This window comes from Gossypium arboreum, chromosome 12 (genome assembly GCF_025698485.1).
Source record: "Gossypium arboreum isolate Shixiya-1 chromosome 12, ASM2569848v2, whole genome shotgun sequence".
Classification (NCBI taxonomy): domain Eukaryota; kingdom Viridiplantae; phylum Streptophyta; class Magnoliopsida; order Malvales; family Malvaceae; genus Gossypium; species Gossypium arboreum.
The window spans coordinates 117,464,133-117,486,735 of NC_069081.1; the positions used below are offsets into that span (position 1 = coordinate 117,464,133).

The following is a 22,603-nucleotide window of genomic DNA, read 5'->3' on the forward strand; positions in this document are numbered from 1 at the left end:
GTTTATAATCGGTTAAATATATATTAGTTTATAATTTAAAGTAAATTTATAATTTGGAAAAGATAAACATTCGATTAATAAATTATAATTTAGATTTATTCGTTACATTTTACATTGAATTGTTTTTAATTATGATTAATACTTATGATTATACTTACAAACTTATTCAAGAAAAAGTAAAAAAAGAGTAATATAACATTTAATCATTGAATTTGATAAAATTTCCTAAATTGATCTCTAATTTTTTTCTATATTAGTTTCAGAACTTGAATTTATTTTATAATTTGACCCTTGAAGATAAATTACTTTAAAGTGTGAAAACTTGAAATTTTCAATTCAAATAATGTGACCGTAAAATTCAAATATTGAATATTACTTTATAAAAATATAATTTTTTTCACTTCACATGTATTTCAATTTTCATTTTTGAATAATTAGAAAAAAAAGAGATAGAAATCCCAACATATGAGTATACATGTGGAACTTATGGATTTACAATACATATGTGTGTTTAAAATTACCATTCAATAAATAACGAAACATATTATTTGAAATTAATTAATTATAATAACATATAAAAATATGTACAATATAAAAATAAAAAATTAGATTAAATTGGGAGTAATTTAAACATATAAATAAATTGAAAAATAATACTAAATGCATTGTAATTGTTTATCATTGTGCTATCATCAATAATTAGTGTTGAGTTGACTTATAATACCAATTCAATTAATAATATTAAAATGTATAAAATATATTAGAATGAAATTTAGATAAATTTAAAATTTTACTAATTTAATTGGGACGATTTAAATCGCATATTTCTTTATTATTAATTTTATTAAAATACTCTCGAACAATATAAAATATTTTAATTAACAAATAATATTTTCGTAATTTTTCTAATTGAATTGGTGCTTAATTAAGTCCTAATACCTAACTAATCAAAGATTTTATTAATAGCATAACTATTAACAACAATAAATTGTGTATATTAAATAATCTGTTCCATTCCAAACCTAACCAAAAAAACAAGCGCATCTTTTACCCTTTAATTTCTTCACGTAAGGCCTTAATGATTCTTTATTTCCAACCCACACTCTCTAAAGAAAACTCTTCTTCCTCCTCTCTCTACAGACACACAAAAGAAAAAAAGGCATGAAACCACCACTTGTAGGTTATGGTCATTGTAAACCCAATTCTATGGGCTAAGAGAGAGAGGTGGTGGAATAAAATATCAGCAGCTAACGGTACGTATACACCATCAGCGAAAGCACAAATCGCTTAGGAATTGTAACCAACAAAAACAAGTACTAAAATTGTCTTTAATGGTGAGTCGTGGGGACATCCCTTACCAGAACATAAATAACATGTGTTGGGTTGGATTCCCTTTTTTTCTTTCCCAAATTCAAATAAAACATACCCACTTCAAGCCTGTATTTTTGATGTCACCGTGTCACTCTCTCCATGTCTCTCGATAGCTGCAAACATTTGCGGACCACTGACACAGTAATACTCCTTAGTCCTTCTGCTGTTGTGTCTATTATTGTGTATATAGGAATCGCCTTTCTTTTTTTGCATTTAAAGCTGTTGCCTTTAATTTCATAGGGTGTACATTAGCCGTCAGATTTCAATTTCTTTTATTTGCGTGAAAAAGGGAATAGTTTTGAGTTAATTGAAGTAACAGGTTTTTTTTTTTTTTTTAAAGATCTTCATTGGAATATGATTTGAATGGATAGTTGCTGGAGGTGTAAAGATGAGTGAAAGTGGAATTAGTCAAAGGAAGAAGCGAAAGCGTTTAATTCCGGTGGTGGAGGAAGTAGGGAAAGATGGGGATCAGCAAATTAAAGCTGGTGATGGGAATAGTGGTGACCAAGGAGATCAAAGTTGGCTCGGTGAAGGTGGTGGTGGTGGGGGTGTTGAGAGTGTTTTGCAGTGGTTTGGCGAAGATGGTGTGAATGGAGGAGGTGAAGGTTTTAAGCTTTGGGGTGTTGGAAATGAAGGTGGGTTTGGGCTTGGGATGGATGGGTCTGGTGAAGGTGGTGCTGGATTTGGCGATGATGGTGTGTTTGGGGGTGTGGGTGGGTCTGGTGGGGTTGCATTTGGTGGAATGGGTCTTGCAGATGGTCTAATGGAAGACTTATTTGGTGGAGTTTGTGAACCAAACAAGGGTTTCATCAATGTTGGTGGTGAAGTAAGCCAGTTGTTTGCCGGTGAAGCTGAGTGTAGCAATGTGGGTGGTAATGGTATTCAGGGGTTTCTTGATGAAACCCTTGTTGCTGGTCTGGGAAATGAAGGCAAGCAGGCTAAGGGTAAGCGTGGTAGGCCAAAGGGTTCGAAGAAAAACAACAACAACAAGAAGAAAACTACTGGTGGTGAACAGATTATTGAAGGGTTAAGTGATAACAAGGTTGAAATGGAAGATCCCTTTAAGCCTAAACGTGGTCGGCCAAAGGGTGCAATGAACAAGAAGAAGAAGAAGAAAACTATTGATGGTGAACAGAGCATTGAAGTGTTAAGTGATAGCAGGGTTGAAATGGAAGATCCCCTTAAGCCTAAACGTGGTCGGCCAAAGGGTTCAACGAAGAAGAAGAAGAAAACTATTGGTGATGAACAGAGTATTGAAGGGTTAAGTGGTAGCAAGGTTGAAATGGAAGATCCCCTTAAGCGTAAACGTGGTCGGCCAAAGGGTACAATGAAGAAGAAGAAGAAGAAGAAGAAGAAAACTATTGGTGGTGAACATTGTATTGTAGGGTTAAGTGATAGCAGGGTTGAAATGGAAAATCCCCTTAAGCCTAAACGTGGTCGGCCAAAGGGTTCAACAAAGAAGAAGAAGAAGAAAACTATTGGTGGTGAACAAAGTATTGAAGGGTTAAGTGATAGCAAGGTTGAAATGGAAGATCCCCTTAAGCCTAAACGTGGTCGGCCAAAGGGTACAATGAACAAGAAGAAGAAGAAAACTATTGGTGCTGAGCAGAGTATTGAAGGGTTTAGTAATAGCAAGGTTGAAATGGAAGATCCCCTTAAAGCCAAGCCTAAACGTGGTCGGCCAAAGGGTTCAAAGAATAAACAGAAAAAGCTTGCTAATGGAGTTGGTGCTGATGACAAGGTCGGAAATGAGATTGTTTGTGCGATGGAGAAGCAAGGTCTTGCAATGGGTACTAGTGGTGACAATGTGCAGTTGAACAGTAGGAATGGTAAGCCAAAGGTTTCTGAAAATGAGAAGGAAATCATTGTTGAAGAAAACCAAGATATGTCTGGCGAAATTGGGGGTGGTGAAGGTCCAGATGGCATTCATAAGAGAGATAATGTTGTTCAACCAAAGAGAAAAGTAGGCCGGGGCCGGCCAAAGGGTTCAAAGAATAAGCCGAAAAGTAGTGATGAGAAACTTGGACTGTCAAGTGAACAGCAGACCTTTCCAGTTAACATTATAGGGGGTTATTTTGTTGATAAAGGATTTGGTTTAGTGAGGACTCCCCATGTAAGGGAGGAAGATATGGTAATGCCTGTTGAAGCTGTTACTTGTGGGGATGCTATTGTCAAGAAGATTGATGGTCGAAGGTGGAATCGTGGCCGACCCAAAGGTTCAAAGAATAAGAGAAAACGTCCATATGTCTTGATGAAAAATAGTTGTAGAATTAAGTCTCAGGCTGAGAGAAAATGGTTTGAAGGAAATAATTTGAAGATGAACAAGGGTATTTCAAGTAAGCATCTTCGAGATAATTTAGGCATGCGGAAGAAAGTGTTAACAGCTGGTGTTCGAGGCCATTTAAACAAGAGAAGAAATGTATTAACAGCTAATTTTGGCAATGCTCAAAGGAAGAGTAGAATGAGGAAAAAGAATTCTAGCAGTCAATCAGGAAGTTCGGATTCAACAGTGAGTTTTACTTTAACTATGTTTTCAGATTACTGATGAGATTTGTAACCGGAATAACTAAACCACTAAGCATTACGCGCAATATGCTAATTCATTAACTTATAAATTAGACCATGCTTTGTTGTTAAAAGGAAAGCAGTTATAGTTTCTTTACTTTGCTAAATGTTTCTTGTATAGTGTAGAACTGGGTAAAGAAATAAGCAGCTATTGTATGGTGGAGAATTGCATTATTTCTTACAGAGTATCTTTTTTTTTTGTTCTTGGAAGTAAATTGAGTTCTGAGAGTAGTATGAGATGGGAATAGATATCATAAGCTGTTTGGTTATGGAACCATCAGGAACGGACCACATTTTATCTATAAAATGACTGGAAAAGTTGTATGCACTTTGAAAGTTTCTATTCAATTGTCTAGGCTAAATTTCATGGTAAGATCACACTGTTTGAATGTCTTGATTCCAATTCCTGGTGACAATTTATTATTACAGCTTGATTATGCAAGCCAGAAGAGAGTGAAGAGGGCTTTCAAGAGGGGTTTTATGTGCCACCAGTGCTGGAAGAGTGACAAGAGTGTTGTCAATTGTTCCAGTTGCAACAGAAAACGATATTGCGTTGAGTGCCTTGCAAAATGGTTATTACATCTTGAAAAACTCATTTTCTTGTTGTATAGAAGAACTCTTAAATTCTTCATCTGTGTATTGATATTTCATCAGACCATTGTTTTATGACCAGCTTAACTCTGATTTTCTTTTTGCTAATCAATTCTGTAAATATGGAGTGGGTTTTATCTCCTGTTTCTAATGCCACTACAAATGATTGATTACAGGTATCCGGAGAAAACAAGAGAGGATGTAGAAGTTTCTTGTCCATTTTGTCGAGGCAATTGTAATTGCAGATTATGCCTAAGGGAGAAGTTAGCTGTCATGGTATGTGCCTTCCATTAATTTTCTTCTTTCTGTTCCATTTTCTAAACTAAAGGGACTTTACATGCTGATGCCAACAATGAAGCCTTGTACTACTACTTGGCTCAAACTCGAAGCATAGTGCTCTACTTAGGACCATCTTTTAGTAAGAGCAATACAAGCAAGGGCTTTCTGAATAGTTCTGTCTCATGTTTGACATCAGCATAACCATCTTTAACATCAGCATCATCCATAAAATCATTTCTCCTAGCATGAGCATTTGTTAGGTCTTTGTTTCATGTTCAAGCTACTTTAAATTTGTCTCCCAGTATATACTCTGATGTCAAATGAACCATGCTAATTTGACAGGATGAGCATGAGGAAGCAGATACAAATATTAAACTGCAGAAGTTGCTTTATTTGCTACACGAAATTCTGCCTCTGCTTCGACACATACAACAGGAGCAACATGCTGAACTAGAGGTGGAAGCCAGTATACATGGTACTGTAATGTGATATGTCTGCTTTTTGTAAGTTTTGGTTTTTATACTAGATGATGCTTCGAAATGCTAAGTGATGTGTGCCTTCTTTTGCCATAGGTGTGCAATTGACAGAACAGGACATAATGGTATCAGTGGTAGATGATGATGATCGAGTGTATTGGTATCACCTCATGCTCTTTGATACCAAGGAGAAACTTGTGGTTTTTGTTATGTTACGTTTTTGCCCCTAAATTGAAAATCTCATGTCATATTAGTTACTTGGAAACAGCTTACATTCTTTACCATATTAATCGGTATGCTTATCTTATATTTAAACTAGTAGGAAGATGTGAAAAAGGGTTATCCTAGGATAGTGCAGATTTGATGAGACTGATTCATAAAGCTTACCTTATATTTTGTTGTGAAAATCAAAACCAATTCACACCATTAAGAAACTTAACACTTATTAGTTGATCTTTTCTTTGTAGTTCTTAGTAATGGGTTGTATATTGTTAATGATATGCATCAACCTTGATGGATCTTGTTGTCTTCTACTATCGTGTATATTATCATGTGGTTATGAATTTGCATCTAAAGATATGCAAAAGGGATTTTTATAGTTATTAATAATTTGCAGACATGGCTATTGTTTTTCCTACTATAATGACTATGAATGTTTCCTTCCTTGACAGTGACAATTGCAATACATCCATTGTCAATTTCCATAGAAGCTGCCCTGATTGTTTATATGATCTATGTATCACATGCTGTCATGAACTTAGAAAAGGGTCTCAGCCTGGAGGGAATGAAGCAAAATCTTCTCACCAGCTGTCTGCTAAAAGAGTAAATAGTCGAGCTACGGGTTCAGATGACCAGATTCCTGCAGTGGCAGCAAGAAATGATTGGAGAGCTGAGGAAGATGGTAGGATTCCTTGTCCTCCAAATGGAAAGGGTGGTTGTGGTCGTGAGACACTTTCACTGAGACGCTTATTTGAAACTAATTCAGTTGAGCAACTGATTCAGAGTGCTGAGGAGCTCACCATTAATTTTCAGTTACCTGATATCGAGTTTTCTCAAGGCTGTTCTTTGTGTCAAACCAGCTGCTCTGCAGGAAATGAAGCAAAAAACTTTGAAGTAAGGCAGGCAGCTCATAGAGAGAAAAGTCATGACAATTTTGTGTACTGCCCGAATGTAATGCAGTTGGAAGACAATAGCATTCAGCATTTTCAAACTCATTGGATGCGAGGTGAACCTGTTATTGTTAGAAATGTCCTTGAAAAAAGTTCTGGTCTTAGTTGGGAACCATTGGTTATGTGGAGAGCTTTTATAGGTGCAAAAAAGATATTAAAAGAGGAGGCTAAGAGGGTTAAAGCAATTGATTGCTTGGACTGGTGTGAGGTACTTTTTTCATCTTTAGTATGTTTAAAGGCGTCTTTTGTGATTCCAGGGTTTCTTTTTACTGGTCCTCTAATTTCACTTCTTTCCTCTTTTTTTTTTTCTTTTTTTTTTGTCTTTTGTTCTTAATACTGCAGGTTGAAGTAAATATTCTTCGATTCTTCAAAGGCTACATGGAGGGTCGGTGGTACAAGAATGGATGGCCAGAGATGTTGAAGTTGAAGGATTGGCCTGCTACAAATTCATTTGAAGAGTGTTTGCCAAGGCATGCTGCTGAATTTATTGCTATGCTTCCTTTTAAAGATTATACTCATCCAAATTCCGGCATCCTGAATCTTGCTACCAAACTTCCTGCTGTGTTGAAGCCGGATTTGGGACCAAAAACATACATTGCTTATGGATCTTTGAAAGAACTTGGCCGAGGTGATTCGGTGACAAAACTACATTGCGACATTTCTGATGCGGTATGGAATTCTCTTTAGAGTAACGGTAAAAGCACCATAGAGGCCCTTGTAATAAGAGTCAAATTGAATTTTACCTCTTATACTAAAAAATGGGCAAATTATTCCTTATACATTAGATCAAAGTGCAATTTAGTCCTTTTTGTTAAGAATTTCATCTATTTGTACCGTTAAAAATTGGTGTGTCTGATGAAATAATCAGGAAGTGAGACTTGGCGTGCTACTTGTACTTCATGCTGACGTACAGAGACTGATTTTTAATTGTTGAAATGGATGGAATTTTTAATAGGACCAGTTTGCTCTTAGATCTAATGTATAAGGACTAATTTGCCCACTTTTTTAGTAGAGGGAGCAAAATGCAATCTGAATCCTATTAAGGGGCCTCTATGACACTTTTACCTTAGAATAATTCTTGCTAAAGTTTATATACAAGGCATTGTTGCTTCCACCAAGGTTTTTAATTTTTCTCATTGCTATTCTTTTGTTCATTTACTTTTGACAGGATCAACTTGTTGATTTGAGATTCACATATAAGAAAAGCCTTTTCTTAAATTGTCCTTAAGTTTTGATTGAACTTTCATGTTCCAAAGCACACACATTTGGCTTTTTAAAACTTCAAATTTTCAAACTAATCCTCATTCCTCCATTTAATCTATGACTTGCTAAAGTTACAACTTTGTCCCGGAATGATTTTATTTCACTATAAAAGTTTGAGCAGCTTTTCTGTTTCCACTCCCTTTTTTAAGATTTTGATAATCATATAAGTTGACTTTTCACATTAATGTTATTGTCATATTTCTCTTCTTTTCTTTGCCACTTTGGATCATAAATGCCCAACTTTTCTCATTTTCCTATGTAGGTTAATGTGCTAACTCACACAACCAATGTGAATCTGCCATGGCAGAGCAAAATCATAGATGAATTGCAGAAGGCATATGATGCTGAAAACTTGCGTACGCGCCATTGTGGTCAGAGACGGAAGGTGCCACAGATATTTGGAAGAAAGCGGAAAAAGAGACGTCATAAAGATGAAAGAAAGAATCCTGAAATGATGTGTAATCAAGAACATAATGACAACATCGTGGGAAAAACGCATAATTCCGATGAGGAAAGTTCTCTTAATGGAATTGATGATTTAGGGTCTGTAAGACCTGATACAAATATGACTAGAGAGTCTGTTACAGAAAACCTGTCTTCAGAGAATGAACTCGGTGGTGCTGTTTGGGATATTTTCCGGAGGGAGGATGTACCCAAGTTAATTGAGTACTTACAGAAGCATCACAAAGAATTCTATCACATCAGTAATCTTCCCGTGAATTTTGTGCGCATCATGCCTTCTTATGTCATTGTCCATTAGGATTTATATTTTTAGAAATTATTCTAAATTGATGTGCAACATGTGCTTTAGGTTATTCATCCTATTCATGATCAGACCCTTTATCTCACTGAAAGACATAAAAGGCAGCTGAAGGAGGAGTTCAGTAAGAAATTTTTTTATTTGAAAGTCATTTTCATTACATTAAATCAACTGTTATCTTTTTAATGGCAAGTTGGTGAACAGATGTTGAACCTTGGACGTTCGAGCAACATGTTGGTGAAGCTGTTTTCATTCCCGCGGGATGCCCTCATCAAGTAAGAAATAGACAGGTGAGGTCCTCTGGTTTTCACTAGGCCTCGAAAACCTATCTTTCTTACACGAACTGGTTGTAGCTTTTCGTTTCTCTGAGGTAGTTTCGAGTGTCTGAGCTCAAACACTGACCTCTATTTAAATGTTACAGATCCATTTGATTATATAATCAGTATCCGTAATTCGGCATAAATCTCGTTCACCTTTTGATGTTGGCTTTATGTGTTACTTCTCGTTTTTTCCAGTCATGCATTAAAGTAGCCCTTGATTTTGTGTCCCCTGAAAATGTGCAAGAGTGTATAAGATTGACGGAGGAGTTTCGCTTGCTTCCAAAAAGCCATAGAGCTAAGGAAGATAAACTGGAGGTACATGTAAAATTTACACTACATATTAAACTCTCTGCTCAGAAAACATAATGTGTACAGGCAGATGAAGGTAAAAATATCATGGAGGTCCTTGTACTAGGAGTCAGATTGCATTTTGCCCCTTTTATTTAGAAAATGGGCAAATTAGTTCCTTACGTTAGATCAAAGAACAAACTGTTGTTTAAAATTTCATTCATTTTACTGTTAAAAATTGGTTCTTGTACGTTAGCATAAGGTACACCTAACATGCCATGTGTAACTATCTTGCTATTTCATTGGTCACCAGTTTTTAAAAGTAGAAGAGGATAAATTTTTAACAGAAAGGACCAATTTGGTCTTTGATCTAACTTGTAGGACTAATTTGCCCATTTTTTGAGTAAAGGGGGCAAAATGCAATCCTAATACAAGGGCCTCCAGAGTACTTTTACTCATTATTGTTCATTAGACAATTGCAGATGTTTGTCAACTGAATATGAAATCTGACATTCTTTTTCGGGGTTTAATTCCATGCAAAGTTGACTGCTTTAATCAACTCACTATAAAGAAGTTTCTTTGTCTAGGTAAAGAAGATGGCGGTATATGCAGCAACCCTTGCAGTAAGTGAGGCCAAAGATCTGAGTACAAAACTCAAGTAAGGTCATGTTTGCTCTTCATTCACCTCTTATATCCTACCGTGATTGTGTAGTTTTTGTAAAGAATGTGCTTTTCGATAGTTGTTAGATGACCTGTTTAAGTAGTAGCAGCTACGCTGAAGTCGCTAGCCAGCTCAAATGAATGTGTTTTTGCCTCGAGTAAGTTCACCATTTCTTTACTTAGCACTTAGCATGGAAGCTTCACCATCTGCAAAAATACGCAGATTCCTTAGAGAGCTTCCTTTTAACTACTAGAGGGAATTTTCAGTATCTGAAAAAATTTAAGATTCCTTGAAGCTTTGCTGTTACTGCAATTTGACGGTAACCAATTATAACATAAATGCAAAGAACTTGTTTCATGCACAAAGGCAAAAATGACCATAAATCCGACATATTTTGATACCAGAAAGCCAACATGGCAATCGATACGTTCTAATTTACAAATACCATTATGTTTGAGTTATATTCAAATGCATTGTCGTGTTATGCTCTGCTTCGAATCATTTACAGGCGAACTCTGTATGCATAGGGACTTTATTGAAATGTTGAATAGTATACAAGCCAAATGGTATTATTTGTTTGCCAACAAAAATGTCTTCATGCATCCATGTTATCTTGTAAAGAGCATCCTGGTCTGTTTTGTAATGGATGTGGATCAAAATTGTAAAATTCAAACTTGATTTGATGGAATCAATGCTTTACATACATGGAAAAATAAGGGATTTGCTACTTTTATTACAGATTCCTACACTTTATTTGCTGTTGTCTGCAATTCCCATCTTTGGTTAGTATGTTAATTAAGACGAGAAAATCATTGAATTGGCTTGATGGGTTTTGTTTTTTTTTTATCCATTCTAGTCACTATCCGAAAATAAAAGGGGTAAGCTATGAAAATCCTACCGACATAAATAAGATCCATTACCAGAATCCTAATCTTTTTGTATGTAAAGCTTGGACCAAAATGTTAGGCTGCCAAATCCCATGACGATTCAAAAGATTAGGAATATATCCCTCTTGCTAGGCAGACTTTTTGGCCATTCGATTATAAAAATGCAAATTAGACCTTAAAGAAACCATTTTACAAAGCAATGCTCAAATTATATCCGATGAAAATGTGGTTATTTTGGGTAGAAGTATCAAATTGATTGTATTTTGTCTTTTACATTTAAAAAATGAGTAAATTAGTTCTTACATGTTAAATTAAAGAGCAAATTAGTTTTTTCTGTTAAAAATTTTATCCATTTATATCATAAGAAATTGGCTAAAAATTTCATCTATTTATATCATAAGAAATTGGCGTGACTAATGGAATAATTAGAAAGTGGCATATGGCGCACCATGGGTATCATATATTGATATATAAGAATTAGATTTTAACAGTAGAAATAGACAATTTTAATAAGATTAGTGTTTTTTCATTTAACATATAAGTATTAATTTTTTTGAGTAAATGAGGTAAAATACAATTTCACTTTTAATATACAAATCTTGATGAGTATTTTTTAAACACGACTTAGTTAATAGTAAATTAATTGTATTTGATTATTTTTAATTATTCACATTATTTGTTTTAAATAAAGATAAATTAAAAAATTACAGTTTTACTCGTTTTTAAATTTAAATTTAAATTTATACTAATTAAAATTTTATGTTATTAACTTATTACAAAATATTTTAAATTTTTAATTTTATATAATAATTAAATTTATCCTAATATGTAGGCTACGTAATGAGGCATAAATGCTATGGTTTTAAAGAAATGCAATCCATTTGGGAAAATTAAAATAATACAGAAGTTTTAATAAATCCCAATATTTTATTGTTTGTATACGACGTCGTATTTAAGCAGATTACCCTTTTACCCCTGGATATCTGGACAGAAAATCCAAATTCATCTTGTTCACTTCAATGTCTTCTTCCCAATTTATCTACTTCGAACAAAAAGTCCCATTCAAGTACATGATAATTCCAGAATCTAAGCAAAACCCAATTCAATTGAGCCTCAAATTCTCAAATCCCTCTAAAAAAGATTCATCTTAAGGAACCTTTCTTATGAACCCTAAACTCTTTACCATTTGACCCCCCAATTTCTCAAACCCTCTAAAAAGGATTATCTTCTTTTTTTTCCATGGCTGCATTCAGATGCAAACCTTCGGCCGAAACAGCCTCTTTAACGGTCTCTCAGTTCCGGCATTTTCTATCTAATTACATGCACTATGGTCGCATGGCTAGTTCCTCTCACTGTACCACCATCCGCAACAAATGGGATGACCACTTTGTCAACACTCCTTATCATTTCACTTCTTTCAAGCCCGTCTCGCTTCGTGGCGAACTCGTCGAAAAGGGTTCTCGGTTTTTGGATATTAGGAGGAACTCCCACGATTTAAGCAAGGATGTCGATAGAGAATTGAGAGAGAAACTGGGTTGTAATAGTTTTAGGGTATTGAGTTCTTATGGGGACCCACCGGAGGTTTGGCAGCCACCTGGTGATGGGATTGCCATTCGGGTTAGTGGGGTTAATTTGGGCCGTGGCGGCGGCGGCGGCGGAGCTGGAGGAGGAGGAGGGCCGACTGCTGGTTCTGGAGGCGGTTTTGGGTCAGATTCAAAGGATGGCTGTTGGGGAGGATCCAATTTGGGGCATAATTTTCCTACACCCAAAGAGATTTGTAAAGGATTGGATAAGTTTGTGATTGGGCAAGAGAAGGCAAAGAAGGTGATTGTTAATAAATTGTGTTATTGGCATTGGGGTTATTGTTTTTATTACTACTACAGTTCAACAGAAAATGGGTTATTGAAAACTATGAAAGTAATTGGGAATTAGAAACTGCATTGATTGATAAGTTCCTTAATAATATTTGATTGGTTTGAAGTCATATACATATCATTATCTTAATTTGTAGTGATATTCAGTGATATTCTAACACCAAATTATGTTATGCATTTCTCTTAAGGTTTGATATTGCCTTTGTTGGGTATGGTTTTGAACTTATAATCATTGATTAGGTGGTAAATGTTTAATAATAACAATGTTCTTAGAGCTACGTAGGATGTAAACATTCTTCTACATTTTGTTTTCTGGTCTAATGTTATGCCATTAATGCAGGTTCTATCAGTGGCAGTGTACAACCACTATATGAGAATCTACCATGAGTCATCACAAAAACGGTTAGTTTGGTAACTTCAAGATATGCGGTTCTTGTTTTAATCTGCTTCCTTCTTTTCATTGCTGCAATTGTAAATTCATCATATAGATTGTTAAGGAAATTAATTGTTAAACATGCAGCTCTGCATATGTCCAAAAACAATTCTAGTTCTCATTATAAGATGAAACTGTGAGAATGTTTAAAATTTTGAGGAAAAAAGAAAAGAGAAGGAAAGGAAAATGACATAGCAATACACATTAACATTTAGCATATCCAAGGTCTTTAGATATGGTTTATTCTAATTAGTTGTGATTAGTCAAGTTGCTATACTGGTATTGTCTTGTGAGTTTCGAGCATAGTATGGATACCTCTGAACTACCAAGTTACCTTACAAAAGTTGGTAGCTGTGTTTTCTTCTAGTGTGTACATCCTTTGTCTCTGTCTCTGCATGTGCTTCTTGTTTACTGTGTTTCTTAAGGGAATATCAGTTATTAACATGTTTCCTTGGTAAGCTAGGTCTGCAGGAGATTCAGGTAGCGATATTGCATATGTATTAGATGATGATATAGTGGAACTGGAGAAAAGTAACATTCTTTTAATGGGGCCAACAGGGTCAGGTATTTTTTTTTTTCATACTTGGTGTTGAAGTTGAAATTCTACTTCTAAATTTGCACTTTGTGATTGTTAACTGTTTGTCCTAGGTTCTTTTCAAGAGAGATTCTTTTTTGCGTTGCATTTTTCTTTATATATCACAATGTCTTTCTCTTTATTTTATCAAAACATTTAAATTGAGGTGTGAGAATTCATTGACCTCCCACTTTTGCTTTATTATGTTTTACTACAATTTTTATGTTTTTACTTGTTTTCTAGCTAATTCTACAATATTTTGGGTAGATTCAGTATTTATTTGACCATAAACATCTCTATAATCTGTTACTATTCTCACATGCTCCCTTTTGACGTTTTCTCAAGGACAGGGAAAACATTACTTGCCAAAACCTTGGCCCGCTTTGTGAATGTTCCTTTTGTTATTGCAGATGCTACTACCTTGACGCAGGCAAGCTGCTGATTCTTGATTGTTGTTAATAAATGTTCTTGTACTTACCTGCTTAAATGAATTTATTTCCTCTAAATGTGCTTTTCACTTTCATTTTATTAGCTGTGAAATAAGCAACTTTCGTTCCTTAATTTAGTGTAAAAGCCTTCACAAGTCACGGATTTTTTTATTTTTTTTTGTGTATTTAATGTGCTTCTAGGAATAGGATTCGTTATTTGTTTTCTCAGTGTACAAGCCTAACGATCTTTGTTTAGTATTATTTAATACCAGATTTTGATGCTCTTTTGTCAGTGCCATGTGCCCCCCTCCATGGGGTTTATCTTTTTGCCACACATCAACTATAGACAAGTCATGATAAATTTGAACTTCATCAGCTTTTTTTATTTGATAAATACACATGTTTTTATATGTCGTAAAAATATTTCATCACTGTTTATTCCTCATTTTTGAAATTTGGTTATTTATATTTATGTTGCATGGAACTGAGTTATGTTTTCATATGCTATATGCAGGCAGGGTATGTAGGTGAAGATGTTGAATCTATATTATACAAGCTCCTTGTGGTAAATTCAAAAGCCTTATGTACACTAAATGAATTAAAAGCTTTGAAGTGCAAGTACTTTTTCCATTTTACAGTGCTTTAATGGCATGTTTTTGCTATCTTCAATGGGGTTAGCTTTCGTATCTATGGAAGAAAATAAGCTTTGGCATTAGATAGGACTTCATACAATCAACTTTAAAGTTGCATTAGTAAAAGTGAAAAATATTAAATTCAATTGTAGTGAGGCCAGTGTAATATAAATGGGGTTTTGTTTGCTCTTATGCCTGTTCTTGATTCATAACCCCTCTATGAATTTCCTTTTGTGCGCCTTTTCAGGTTGCTGACTATAATGTTGCAGCTGCACAGCAGGGCATTGTTTACATTGACGAAGTTGATAAGATCACCAAAAAGGTTCTTTTCCTCCTCCTCTAATTTCTATCAGTTTTTTGCTGCTCTATATTCATCTCTTACGTCTTGCTATTCAGGCCGAGAGCCTTAACATTAGCAGGGATGTGTCTGGGGAGGGTGTTCAGCAGGCATTACTAAAGATGCTAGAAGGAACAGTAAGTGCATGATTTCCTAACTGCAAAAATATTATATTGTAATTAATTTAGAAGTTGCAACAGCATGGTGTAGGATCCATGTCTCTGGCATAGACCAGTTTGGTATTAGTTTCATAAGCCAAGCTAATAATCACCAATTCTAATTAGTATTTACTCAGGTTGGTTTAATAAGTGATTCACTATCCTGACCCTGGTTGCTTTATTTGATGGTCCAGATTGTTAATGTTCCTGAGAAGGGAGCTAGAAAGCATCCTAGAGGTGAAAATATTCAGGTATACACTCAGAGTTGCAAGTTTTGATGGGTGTTTACTTTTTTACATTATGCACTATTTTGAGCTCATGGATATGATATTTGTGTTTTTTTTTGAACATCTGATTAGGACTCCATAATGGCAAAATCTTTATGACTGATTTTGCTAGGCTCTGCATTTTTATGTTCTTTTCCCTCTCTATAGGAACACGGTGTTATTGTTGATTCTTTTTTGTATTTCTTCGCAGATTGACACAAAGGACATACTCTTCATATGTGGGGGTGCTTTCATTGACATAGAGAAAACAATTTCAGAAAGGTTATACCAATATAGAAATTACTGTATTTGTCTCCGGTACTTTTTAACATGTACAATTTAAAGTTTCTTAAATGTATTTCAGACTTCAAGATTCTTCAATTGGTTTTGGAGCTCCGGTGCGTGCAAACATGAGAGCTGGTGGTGTTACAAATGCTGCCTTGACATCATCTTTAATGGAGACCGTAAGTTCTCTATATAGTATTTGGGATGACATACCATTTTAGATTCTCACATTTCTATATGAAACATTTTTATTTGGCAGGTTGAAAGTACTGATCTTGTTGCATATGGTTTGATACCGGAATTTGTTGGGCGATTCCCTGTTCTCGTCAGTTTATTGGCTCTGACTGAAGAACAACTTGTTCAGGTGAATGTTTGTCTTTAGAAAATGTAATGGGAGATTACTGTTGTATGCAAGTTATTCAGTTAATTATGGTCTTTGAAAGTGCAAGTTGCAACTGTTGTTATATTAAAGGTTCCTTTCTTGCACAAGTGATGTGATTGTTTAATTCAGCTTCTTATATGGTGCAACTGTTGCGACTATTTTAGGTGCTAACAAAGCCAAAAAATGCCCTATGCAAGCAATACAAAAAGATGTTCCAAATGAATGGAGTAAGTTCTTTACATAACCCTATTTTAAATGCTAATTATATTTGTATTCAGTACATTTAATTTTCCTGCAGTTCTATACACCAATTGATTTCACTTTATCTTCTTTCCCCTTAGGTCAATTTGCATATCACAGAAGGTGCTCTGAAATCAATTGCCAGAAAAGCAATAACTAAAAATACTGGGGCCAGAGGTTTACGAGCCATCTTGGAGAATATCTTGATGGATGCCATGTATGAGGTAGCTATGCCGTGCTATTCTGACTTTTTTTCTCACCTGCTATTGACCATAGAGTGATATCCGAGGTGAAAAATGTTATTCAATGTTTATTTATGCATGATGTGGCCTGTTTATTACATGTTTATATGCTATTCAAGAAGTTCCGAACACACAAACTGCTATACTTTCCCTAAAAGCAATGCCGCAGATTGAAGTAGTAAATCTTTATCAGTGCTAAAAGGACTACTTCGATACTTACATTGGCTTGCATTTGGGAACCTTGCAAAATATAGTAGAAAGCCTTGAGAGTCTAGGCTTTCGGTTTAGTGGATTAAACAAAGGATTAATATAATATTTGGCCCTGAACTTGGCAATGAGTACCTAAAACTTTTTTGGTCCACACTTGTCTCGCAACTTGATAGCTTTTTCCCAATTTAATTCCTGAACTTGGATTCTGTTAAGGTGTCATGACGTAGCACAATCTCAGTGTCAATCACTAACGAAATCCAAGTTCAGGGTCAAATTGGGAAAGTTGCTTAGTTTCTGGATTAATGTGGACCAAAAGAAAGTTCAGTATCAAAGTGGACCTTGTTGCCAAGTTCAAAGGTCAACAATTACATTAACCCTAAAAGAAAGACAAAATTACGACTAGATCGGATTTAGAACAAGGTGTCACTAAGATTTCATCTTTTGTACTTTCCAGTTTCTCTTCAATTATTTGTTTTGGACCAATTGGTTTTAGATACCATACAACACAAACTTCATGGATTTTCTTACATTTCTGCTTTGCAGATACCGGATGTTAGGACTGGCGATGACATAATAGATGCGGTAGTAGTTGATGAGGAAGCCGTTGGACTTAAAGGCTGTGGAAGCGGCGCAAAGATTCTTTACGGTAAAGGTGCATTGGACAGTTACCTTTCACAACAAAAATTGAAGGACTTGGAGGTATGTGTATATAACTTGGACCATTATTCCATTATATGAACGGAGTATTTTGTGAGTAGTATTATATTAAAAAATGTTGTGTTTGCAGACAAGTGGGGAAACCGAGGTGGAAACAGAGCTTCTTCCTTCAGTTGTTGCCAGTATGTAAGGATTTGGATGTAAACTTAGTTGTACATAATAAGCTTGACATTATTAATTTAATAGATGATTATTATTTATTATTATACGCATAAATACTTGGTCAACTATCATTTTATGGGGGAAAAAGAAATGACATGGAGAGATCTAGTTTCACTGGGCATGTATCATGAATCAAGTAGTAATCAACCCCATCCACTCCCAAATCATCAAATAATAGTGTCATTGAAATTCAGTGTTGTATGAATTTTATGTGCTGTTTACATGTTATAAAATGTGGCGCTACTTTAGATGGAGATTCCATATTAAAAAATCATTTGCAGGTTGGAATTTATTCCGTTTTTGAAACTGGGCTAGTTGGTTTTTTATTTTATTTTATGAATTTATTTACTGATTAAAATTGGCCTCCCTACCCAATCTTAATATAGTTATTATAATATTAATTTAACATAATCTAATTCTCTTGTAATTAGACTAAATTATTGAAAATTCTGTAAACCCATCGATTCGAGATTTTTTATATATCTAAAGAATTCTAAAATTTCAATCTCTACTAATGACATCTCTCTCCGTACAAAAGAAAAAAAAATGGTTTTTACTTTTATTATTTTTCCTTGTAGACTTTCTTTACCTCCAAGGCTTGGTAGAAAGGAACAATACAACAGCATTGTAAAATGTACACCATACTAGTTGAATGCTGTACTTTTGAGATCCATCAAGGAATTTCGGATAAGAAGATGATAAAAAGTGAGAGATGGACAAAAATTATTCTACCCAAAAAAAAGTCTGTACTATGAAAATATCTGATGCACTGATATATTATTTTCACATAATACTTTTGAAATTAATGAGAATAAACAACTGTCATTTGCATCTAAGCTTAAATTTCAAATTTTGAAAAATAAAGAGCTAAAATAATCTAATTGGATCATATTAACTAAATTTACAATTGTATTCATGATAAAATATTAGTATTCGAGTTTAACCAAACAAATTTGATTAAAATTTTAAATTTTAAAATATATAAAAACTCAATTTCCTTAAAATACGAGCAGAATTTTAGAAAAAAATCATCTTTAAGCCATTGCCCCAACATAGCTTTACTTTACACTGCTAAAAGCTAAAAGACCCCCCAAAAACGAACTTTTCTTTTAAAATTCGAAAATCCACATCCACAAAACTATTTCATCATAAACAGTTGTCACTCGTTTATTCTGCTGTTACCATATGGACCCAGCACGTACACTGCTCCAAATGGTTTTAAACCGCCGTTGGCCTTACTTTGATGACCAATACAAACACATCAACATTGCACTGGCCAAGGGTTTCTCAGCACCGACACCATTAATTTTTTTTTAAGGTAAACATCAGCCTCACACATACCCTAAGAATATTGGTACGCCAACAACCCACCAAGCAAAAACAGTATAATTAACACTTGTAATTTTATGTGTTTATATTGCTGACATTTAAAAAAATACGAAAATACAATACACAATTTTTTATATTCTATATTCTAGTTCTAACCTTCTAGAACATGTCGGGAGTTAAAATTTTAACAATAATAACGACAATTATTACAATATCATGGGTAAAAAAAATTAGGACGTAAAAAAAAAAAATTAAACTTGTAGGCCAGCTAAGAAAGCAACTCCGGTTGATGGTAACCATGAAGTTCCATAGATGAATTTTGCAACGGTGAATTTACTTGCTTCAACTTCTGAAGTGATGATTCGATACCCAGGCCATCTTACTCGTTGTCCGACCGCCGCACCCGGGCCGGAATTCATGTATTCGCCGTAGTATAATGTATCTAAAGCGAATGTACCGCTCCATTCTAACCATCCCCTTGAGTGAACGTGGTTGCCCATGTATGATAACATGTATACGGTCCTTGAATATAGCTTCCACGGACGGCCTAGGTATGTTGGGAAGCTTGATTTGGCGGCGGCGAGTTCCGGTGTGGGTAGGATTCGACATGCATGGATTGAAATACCGGTGTTTTGGTTCGGGTCTTTTCGGTTTTGGGCTGTGATGGTGTTTTTTTGTTGGGACATGGGTTTCCGGGCGTAAAGGCTACAGTTTTGGAGTACTACGGCGGCGTTGCCGAAAATGAAATCAACTGTTCCGTAAACGTCGCATTCGCGGTAGAATTGACGGTTGGAGTGGACGTATAAAGTGTCTTGGTAACCGATGATGTTGCACCTGTATACGACGGCGTGATCAGCTCCGACTCGAAGAGCCACTGCTTGGTGCTTGGCGGGTCCGGCATAGTTCTCGAATGTCATGTCCCTTGCAATAAAACCAGCCCCAGTTGCCGCTGAAAGTGAAAACAAACCAATGAATGATACAGCTTTCTTTGAAAATGAAGCAAATTAGAACGTGATTAGCTACGAAATTTGTGGGAATTTTTTTTTCGCTTTGATAATAATAATTATAACATGACAAGTAATTATGATACGAATAAGAACAAATTAAATATTGCATAATATATGACCACTTTATAAACGAAAAAACTAATTTAGACAATCCCTACCTCAATTTTTATTAAAAAAAAATAACACAAGGTTTGTAATTTCCAATTGTATGGACAAGAAGTAGATAAGATAAAGTGGCTTAAGAATCTAGGGCTTTGTCTGTCTAATAACACCCCACGTGCGATTTCTAACATCATGCACCATGGACAAGCTTAATAGTTTACTATTTTATTTGATAATTTAATTATTTTAATTATATCATAATGTATATTTTGTGGAGGAAATAAAATAAGAAGGGTGAAACTGACCAAAGGCAGCAGTGTGGAAAGTAGTCATGTGCTCGGCTACACTTTTTCCTCCTGTAATCACTGTTTTACCTTTTCCGTCACCTATAAACATCAAGTTTATTTTCTTCCTCCCCACCTTCAAATTATCCTCTTCGTACCTGTAAAAATTATATTTATCATAAAAATTTAAAAATTTAATTAATTATCCAAAAACCAATTAATATTGATTAAGATTATCCAAAAAGAATATTACATGACACAATTAGATATTTTTAATCTGTAAATATCAATAGCAGTAACGTAAAGGTGATGTCAGAAAAGCCAAAAGTGGAAAAGTTTGTAATAAAATTTGACTTTTTTATCATAACGGAAAATTTTACCTTCCTGCCTTCACGTAGATGATGATCCGACGAGTACTATGCTCCGGCGCCTTTTTAATCGCCTCAGCAATCGTTTTAACGGTGCCGCTTCCATCTTTCGAGACGGTTATATCGGCCTGGATCCCCGACACGGGCTTGTTCAGCAGCTCCCTCTCTTTTCTCCCCAGCCATTTCGGGAAATTCTCCTCGTCGACATTCCCTCCCGATAAATCGTCATCCGCCGATAGCAGCCTCCGGTTCTGAATAGGAACTCCGGCGAAATCGTCTCCGCCGCTAGCAGCGAAGATCGACAGGCAGTTACTTACCAGTTCCGACAAGTCCTTCAGTTTGTCAGTCACTTGATCCTTCACCGTCCCGCTCACTCCATCGAATCCCTCCGTACACGTGTCATGGTTCGTCAGCGCTGCGCTGAGCCACGTCATCACGTCCTGGGGTGATCCTCCGCCATTGTTTCCGCCGTCCTGGGAGGGAATAATGGACGACAGGGAACGGGAGAGCGCGTCGACGGAATCATCAAGAAGCTCGAGGCAATCGTCGTACGCCGACCGTACACGTGGTTCCATCTGGACGAATGAGATCGAGTTGGCCATATAAAGCGCTTTACTAAAGTGCTGCAGCGTCATATTGAATGAAATGTGAACCAGGTCTTGCTCATTAGCAGTGAGCGAGCCAGGGAACTCGAGGAGTGAGTTGACACAGAGGTTCGGGAACCGAGTCCTACTACAAGTTTTAGAAATAGCTTGTGTCGGCTTACGTCGGACTTGGGTACCGACGGGATCAGCATCGGCTACACGGAGACCAATCACGAGTCCGGCACAAACAGCCGAGGCAACGATCATCGTCAATGCAATAACCGAAAGAATAACGATCTTTCTCTTGTTGTTTTTGGCTTTGGGTTCTTCATGATTTTGTTGCTGAGTAACTCCAGAGCTGCCGGGTTCCGATGGTCGGAGCCTGTCATACGCCATTGATGTTTCTTCTTCAGGTGGTGGCTGCAAAAATCAGTAACAAAATGTAGATAGCAACAAAAAAAAAGGCTACTAATATCACTACAACAATATAATATGAGTTAAATGAGAGAGATGGATTATATAAAAGAAAAAAAAGAAAAGAAAAAAAAAAGGTGGAAGTGAGTGAGTGTGTAAGAGAGAGAGTAATAGAGAAGGTTGTTGTTAAGTCCATGTCGTAAAGCATGAGCTGTCTTCTACTTTCAGCTCTTTTGCCCATTGGAGGGGATGAGCTATAAACCATTTTAACTCCCCTTTTAAAAACTCGTATTTTATAAATTTATATGGATTTATATTTTTATACAGTAATAGTTCATAAATTTTAACAAATAGTCACTGTTTCGAGTCTACCAGTGATTTATCATATTTTATATTATATTTAAATAGGTAGATATATCATGAAAGTTTTGTATTAGAAACTAAATTACCTTTTGTCCCTCTATTCAAAAAATACGTAAAAAAATTATTTATCAATTTGTATTACTAAAAGTTAGTGTGACAGATGAAATGAGTACCTCATAATAAGATCAATTTTGATTGGATGATCGTTTACTCCTTAATCTAATATATAGGACTATTTTATCTATTTTAAATAAAATAATAAAATATAATCGACTTTTAATACATGATTCTCTACGATATTTTTACCTATTTAAATTCATTCTTTTTATTTTTATGATCATCTTTTGATATTAAATAAAAAAGAAAGTGGATGTGGAAAATAATATATATATCTGATTCATTATATGAATGATTTTATTTTGAAAGGATATATGAATGATTTAAGAGAAGAAAGTTAAAGAGAACTTTTGCATGCTTTTAAAAGCAATTAAGTAAATGACTTAATTAACAAGTTTGATTAATGCGTAGATTTGTTCCATAAAATGTCAGTTAGTTATGAACATCATTCGACTTAAAAGATGT

At 35.2% G+C, this 22,603-nt stretch overlaps 3 protein-coding genes across 5 annotated transcripts; 2 read left to right on the forward strand and 1 right to left on the reverse strand.

Annotated features, from left to right (window-relative positions):
* The first annotated feature begins 996 nt into the window (after positions 1-996).
* Positions 997-10,476, forward strand: LOC108456686 (uncharacterized). Of its 2 annotated transcripts, none has more exons than XM_053022745.1 (14): positions 997-1,253; positions 1,712-3,880; positions 4,366-4,508; positions 4,704-4,803; positions 5,149-5,281; positions 5,379-5,442; positions 5,954-6,659; positions 6,794-7,120; positions 7,977-8,438; positions 8,526-8,598; positions 8,679-8,764; positions 8,990-9,109; positions 9,670-9,740; positions 9,823-10,476. In XM_053022745.1, exons 2-14 carry the CDS (start codon positions 1,760-1,762, stop codon positions 9,827-9,829), a joined length of 4,413 nt encoding a protein of 1,470 aa, XP_052878705.1. In that variant the 5' UTR covers positions 997-1,253; positions 1,712-1,759; the 3' UTR covers positions 9,830-10,476. The 2 variants fall into 2 exon arrangements, with proteins under 2 accessions (XP_052878705.1, XP_017610757.2); XM_017755268.2 differs by lacking the exon at positions 997-1,253 and adding an exon at positions 1,269-1,512.
* A 1,140-nt stretch (positions 10,477-11,616) lies between these two features.
* LOC108457428 (CLP protease regulatory subunit CLPX1, mitochondrial-like) lies at positions 11,617-17,775 on the forward strand. Of its 2 annotated transcripts, XM_017756488.2 has the most exons (15): positions 11,630-12,454; positions 12,845-12,906; positions 13,401-13,501; positions 13,862-13,941; positions 14,454-14,504; positions 14,819-14,893; positions 14,968-15,045; positions 15,261-15,317; positions 15,544-15,614; positions 15,697-15,796; positions 15,877-15,981; positions 16,164-16,226; positions 16,341-16,463; positions 17,235-17,390; positions 17,479-17,775. In XM_017756488.2, the coding sequence occupies exons 1-15, from the start codon at positions 11,870-11,872 to the stop codon at positions 17,536-17,538; spliced, it is 1,767 nt and encodes a 588-aa protein (XP_017611977.1). In that variant the 5' UTR covers positions 11,630-11,869; the 3' UTR covers positions 17,539-17,775. The 2 variants fall into 2 exon arrangements, with proteins under 2 accessions (XP_052878706.1, XP_017611977.1); XM_053022746.1 differs by lacking the exon at positions 17,479-17,775 and having other exon boundaries at positions 11,617-12,454; positions 16,341-16,528; positions 17,235-17,352.
* A 1,184-nt stretch (positions 17,776-18,959) lies between these two features.
* On the reverse strand, positions 18,960-21,964 carry LOC108454212 (probable pectinesterase/pectinesterase inhibitor 61). Its single transcript, XM_017752595.2, has 3 exons — positions 20,673-21,964; positions 20,314-20,450; positions 18,960-19,848 (listed from the first exon to the last, which is right to left on the reverse strand). Exons 1-3 carry the CDS (start codon positions 21,638-21,640, stop codon positions 19,151-19,153), a joined length of 1,803 nt encoding a protein of 600 aa, XP_017608084.1. The 5' UTR covers positions 21,641-21,964; the 3' UTR covers positions 18,960-19,150.
* Positions 21,965-22,603: the final 639 nt, after the last annotated feature.

Coding starts and splice junctions, on each gene's coding strand:
- LOC108457428 (XM_017756488.2), top strand. CDS start 11,870: ATGGCTGCATTCAGATGCAAACCTTCGGCCGAAACAGCCTCTTTAACG. Junction 15,046..15,260: donor TAAAGATGCTAGAAGGAACA/GTAAGTGCATGA, acceptor TTGATGGTCCAG/ATTGTTAATGTTCCTGAGAA. Junction 15,797..15,876: donor CATCATCTTTAATGGAGACC/GTAAGTTCTCTA, acceptor TTTATTTGGCAG/GTTGAAAGTACTGATCTTGT.
- LOC108456686 (XM_053022745.1), top strand. CDS start 1,760: ATGAGTGAAAGTGGAATTAGTCAAAGGAAGAAGCGAAAGCGTTTAATT. Junction 8,439..8,525: donor GTAATCTTCCCGTGAATTTT/GTGCGCATCATG, acceptor CATGTGCTTTAG/GTTATTCATCCTATTCATGA. Junction 8,599..8,678: donor GCAGCTGAAGGAGGAGTTCA/GTAAGAAATTTT, acceptor GTTGGTGAACAG/ATGTTGAACCTTGGACGTTC.
- LOC108454212 (XM_017752595.2), bottom strand. CDS start 21,640: ATGGCGTATGACAGGCTCCGACCATCGGAACCCGGCAGCTCTGGAGTT. Junction 20,451..20,672: donor ATCTACGTGAAGGCAGGAAG/GTAAAATTTTCC, acceptor TAATTTTTACAG/GTACGAAGAGGATAATTTGA. Junction 19,849..20,313: donor TTTCCACACTGCTGCCTTTG/GTCAGTTTCACC, acceptor TTTCACTTTCAG/CGGCAACTGGGGCTGGTTTT.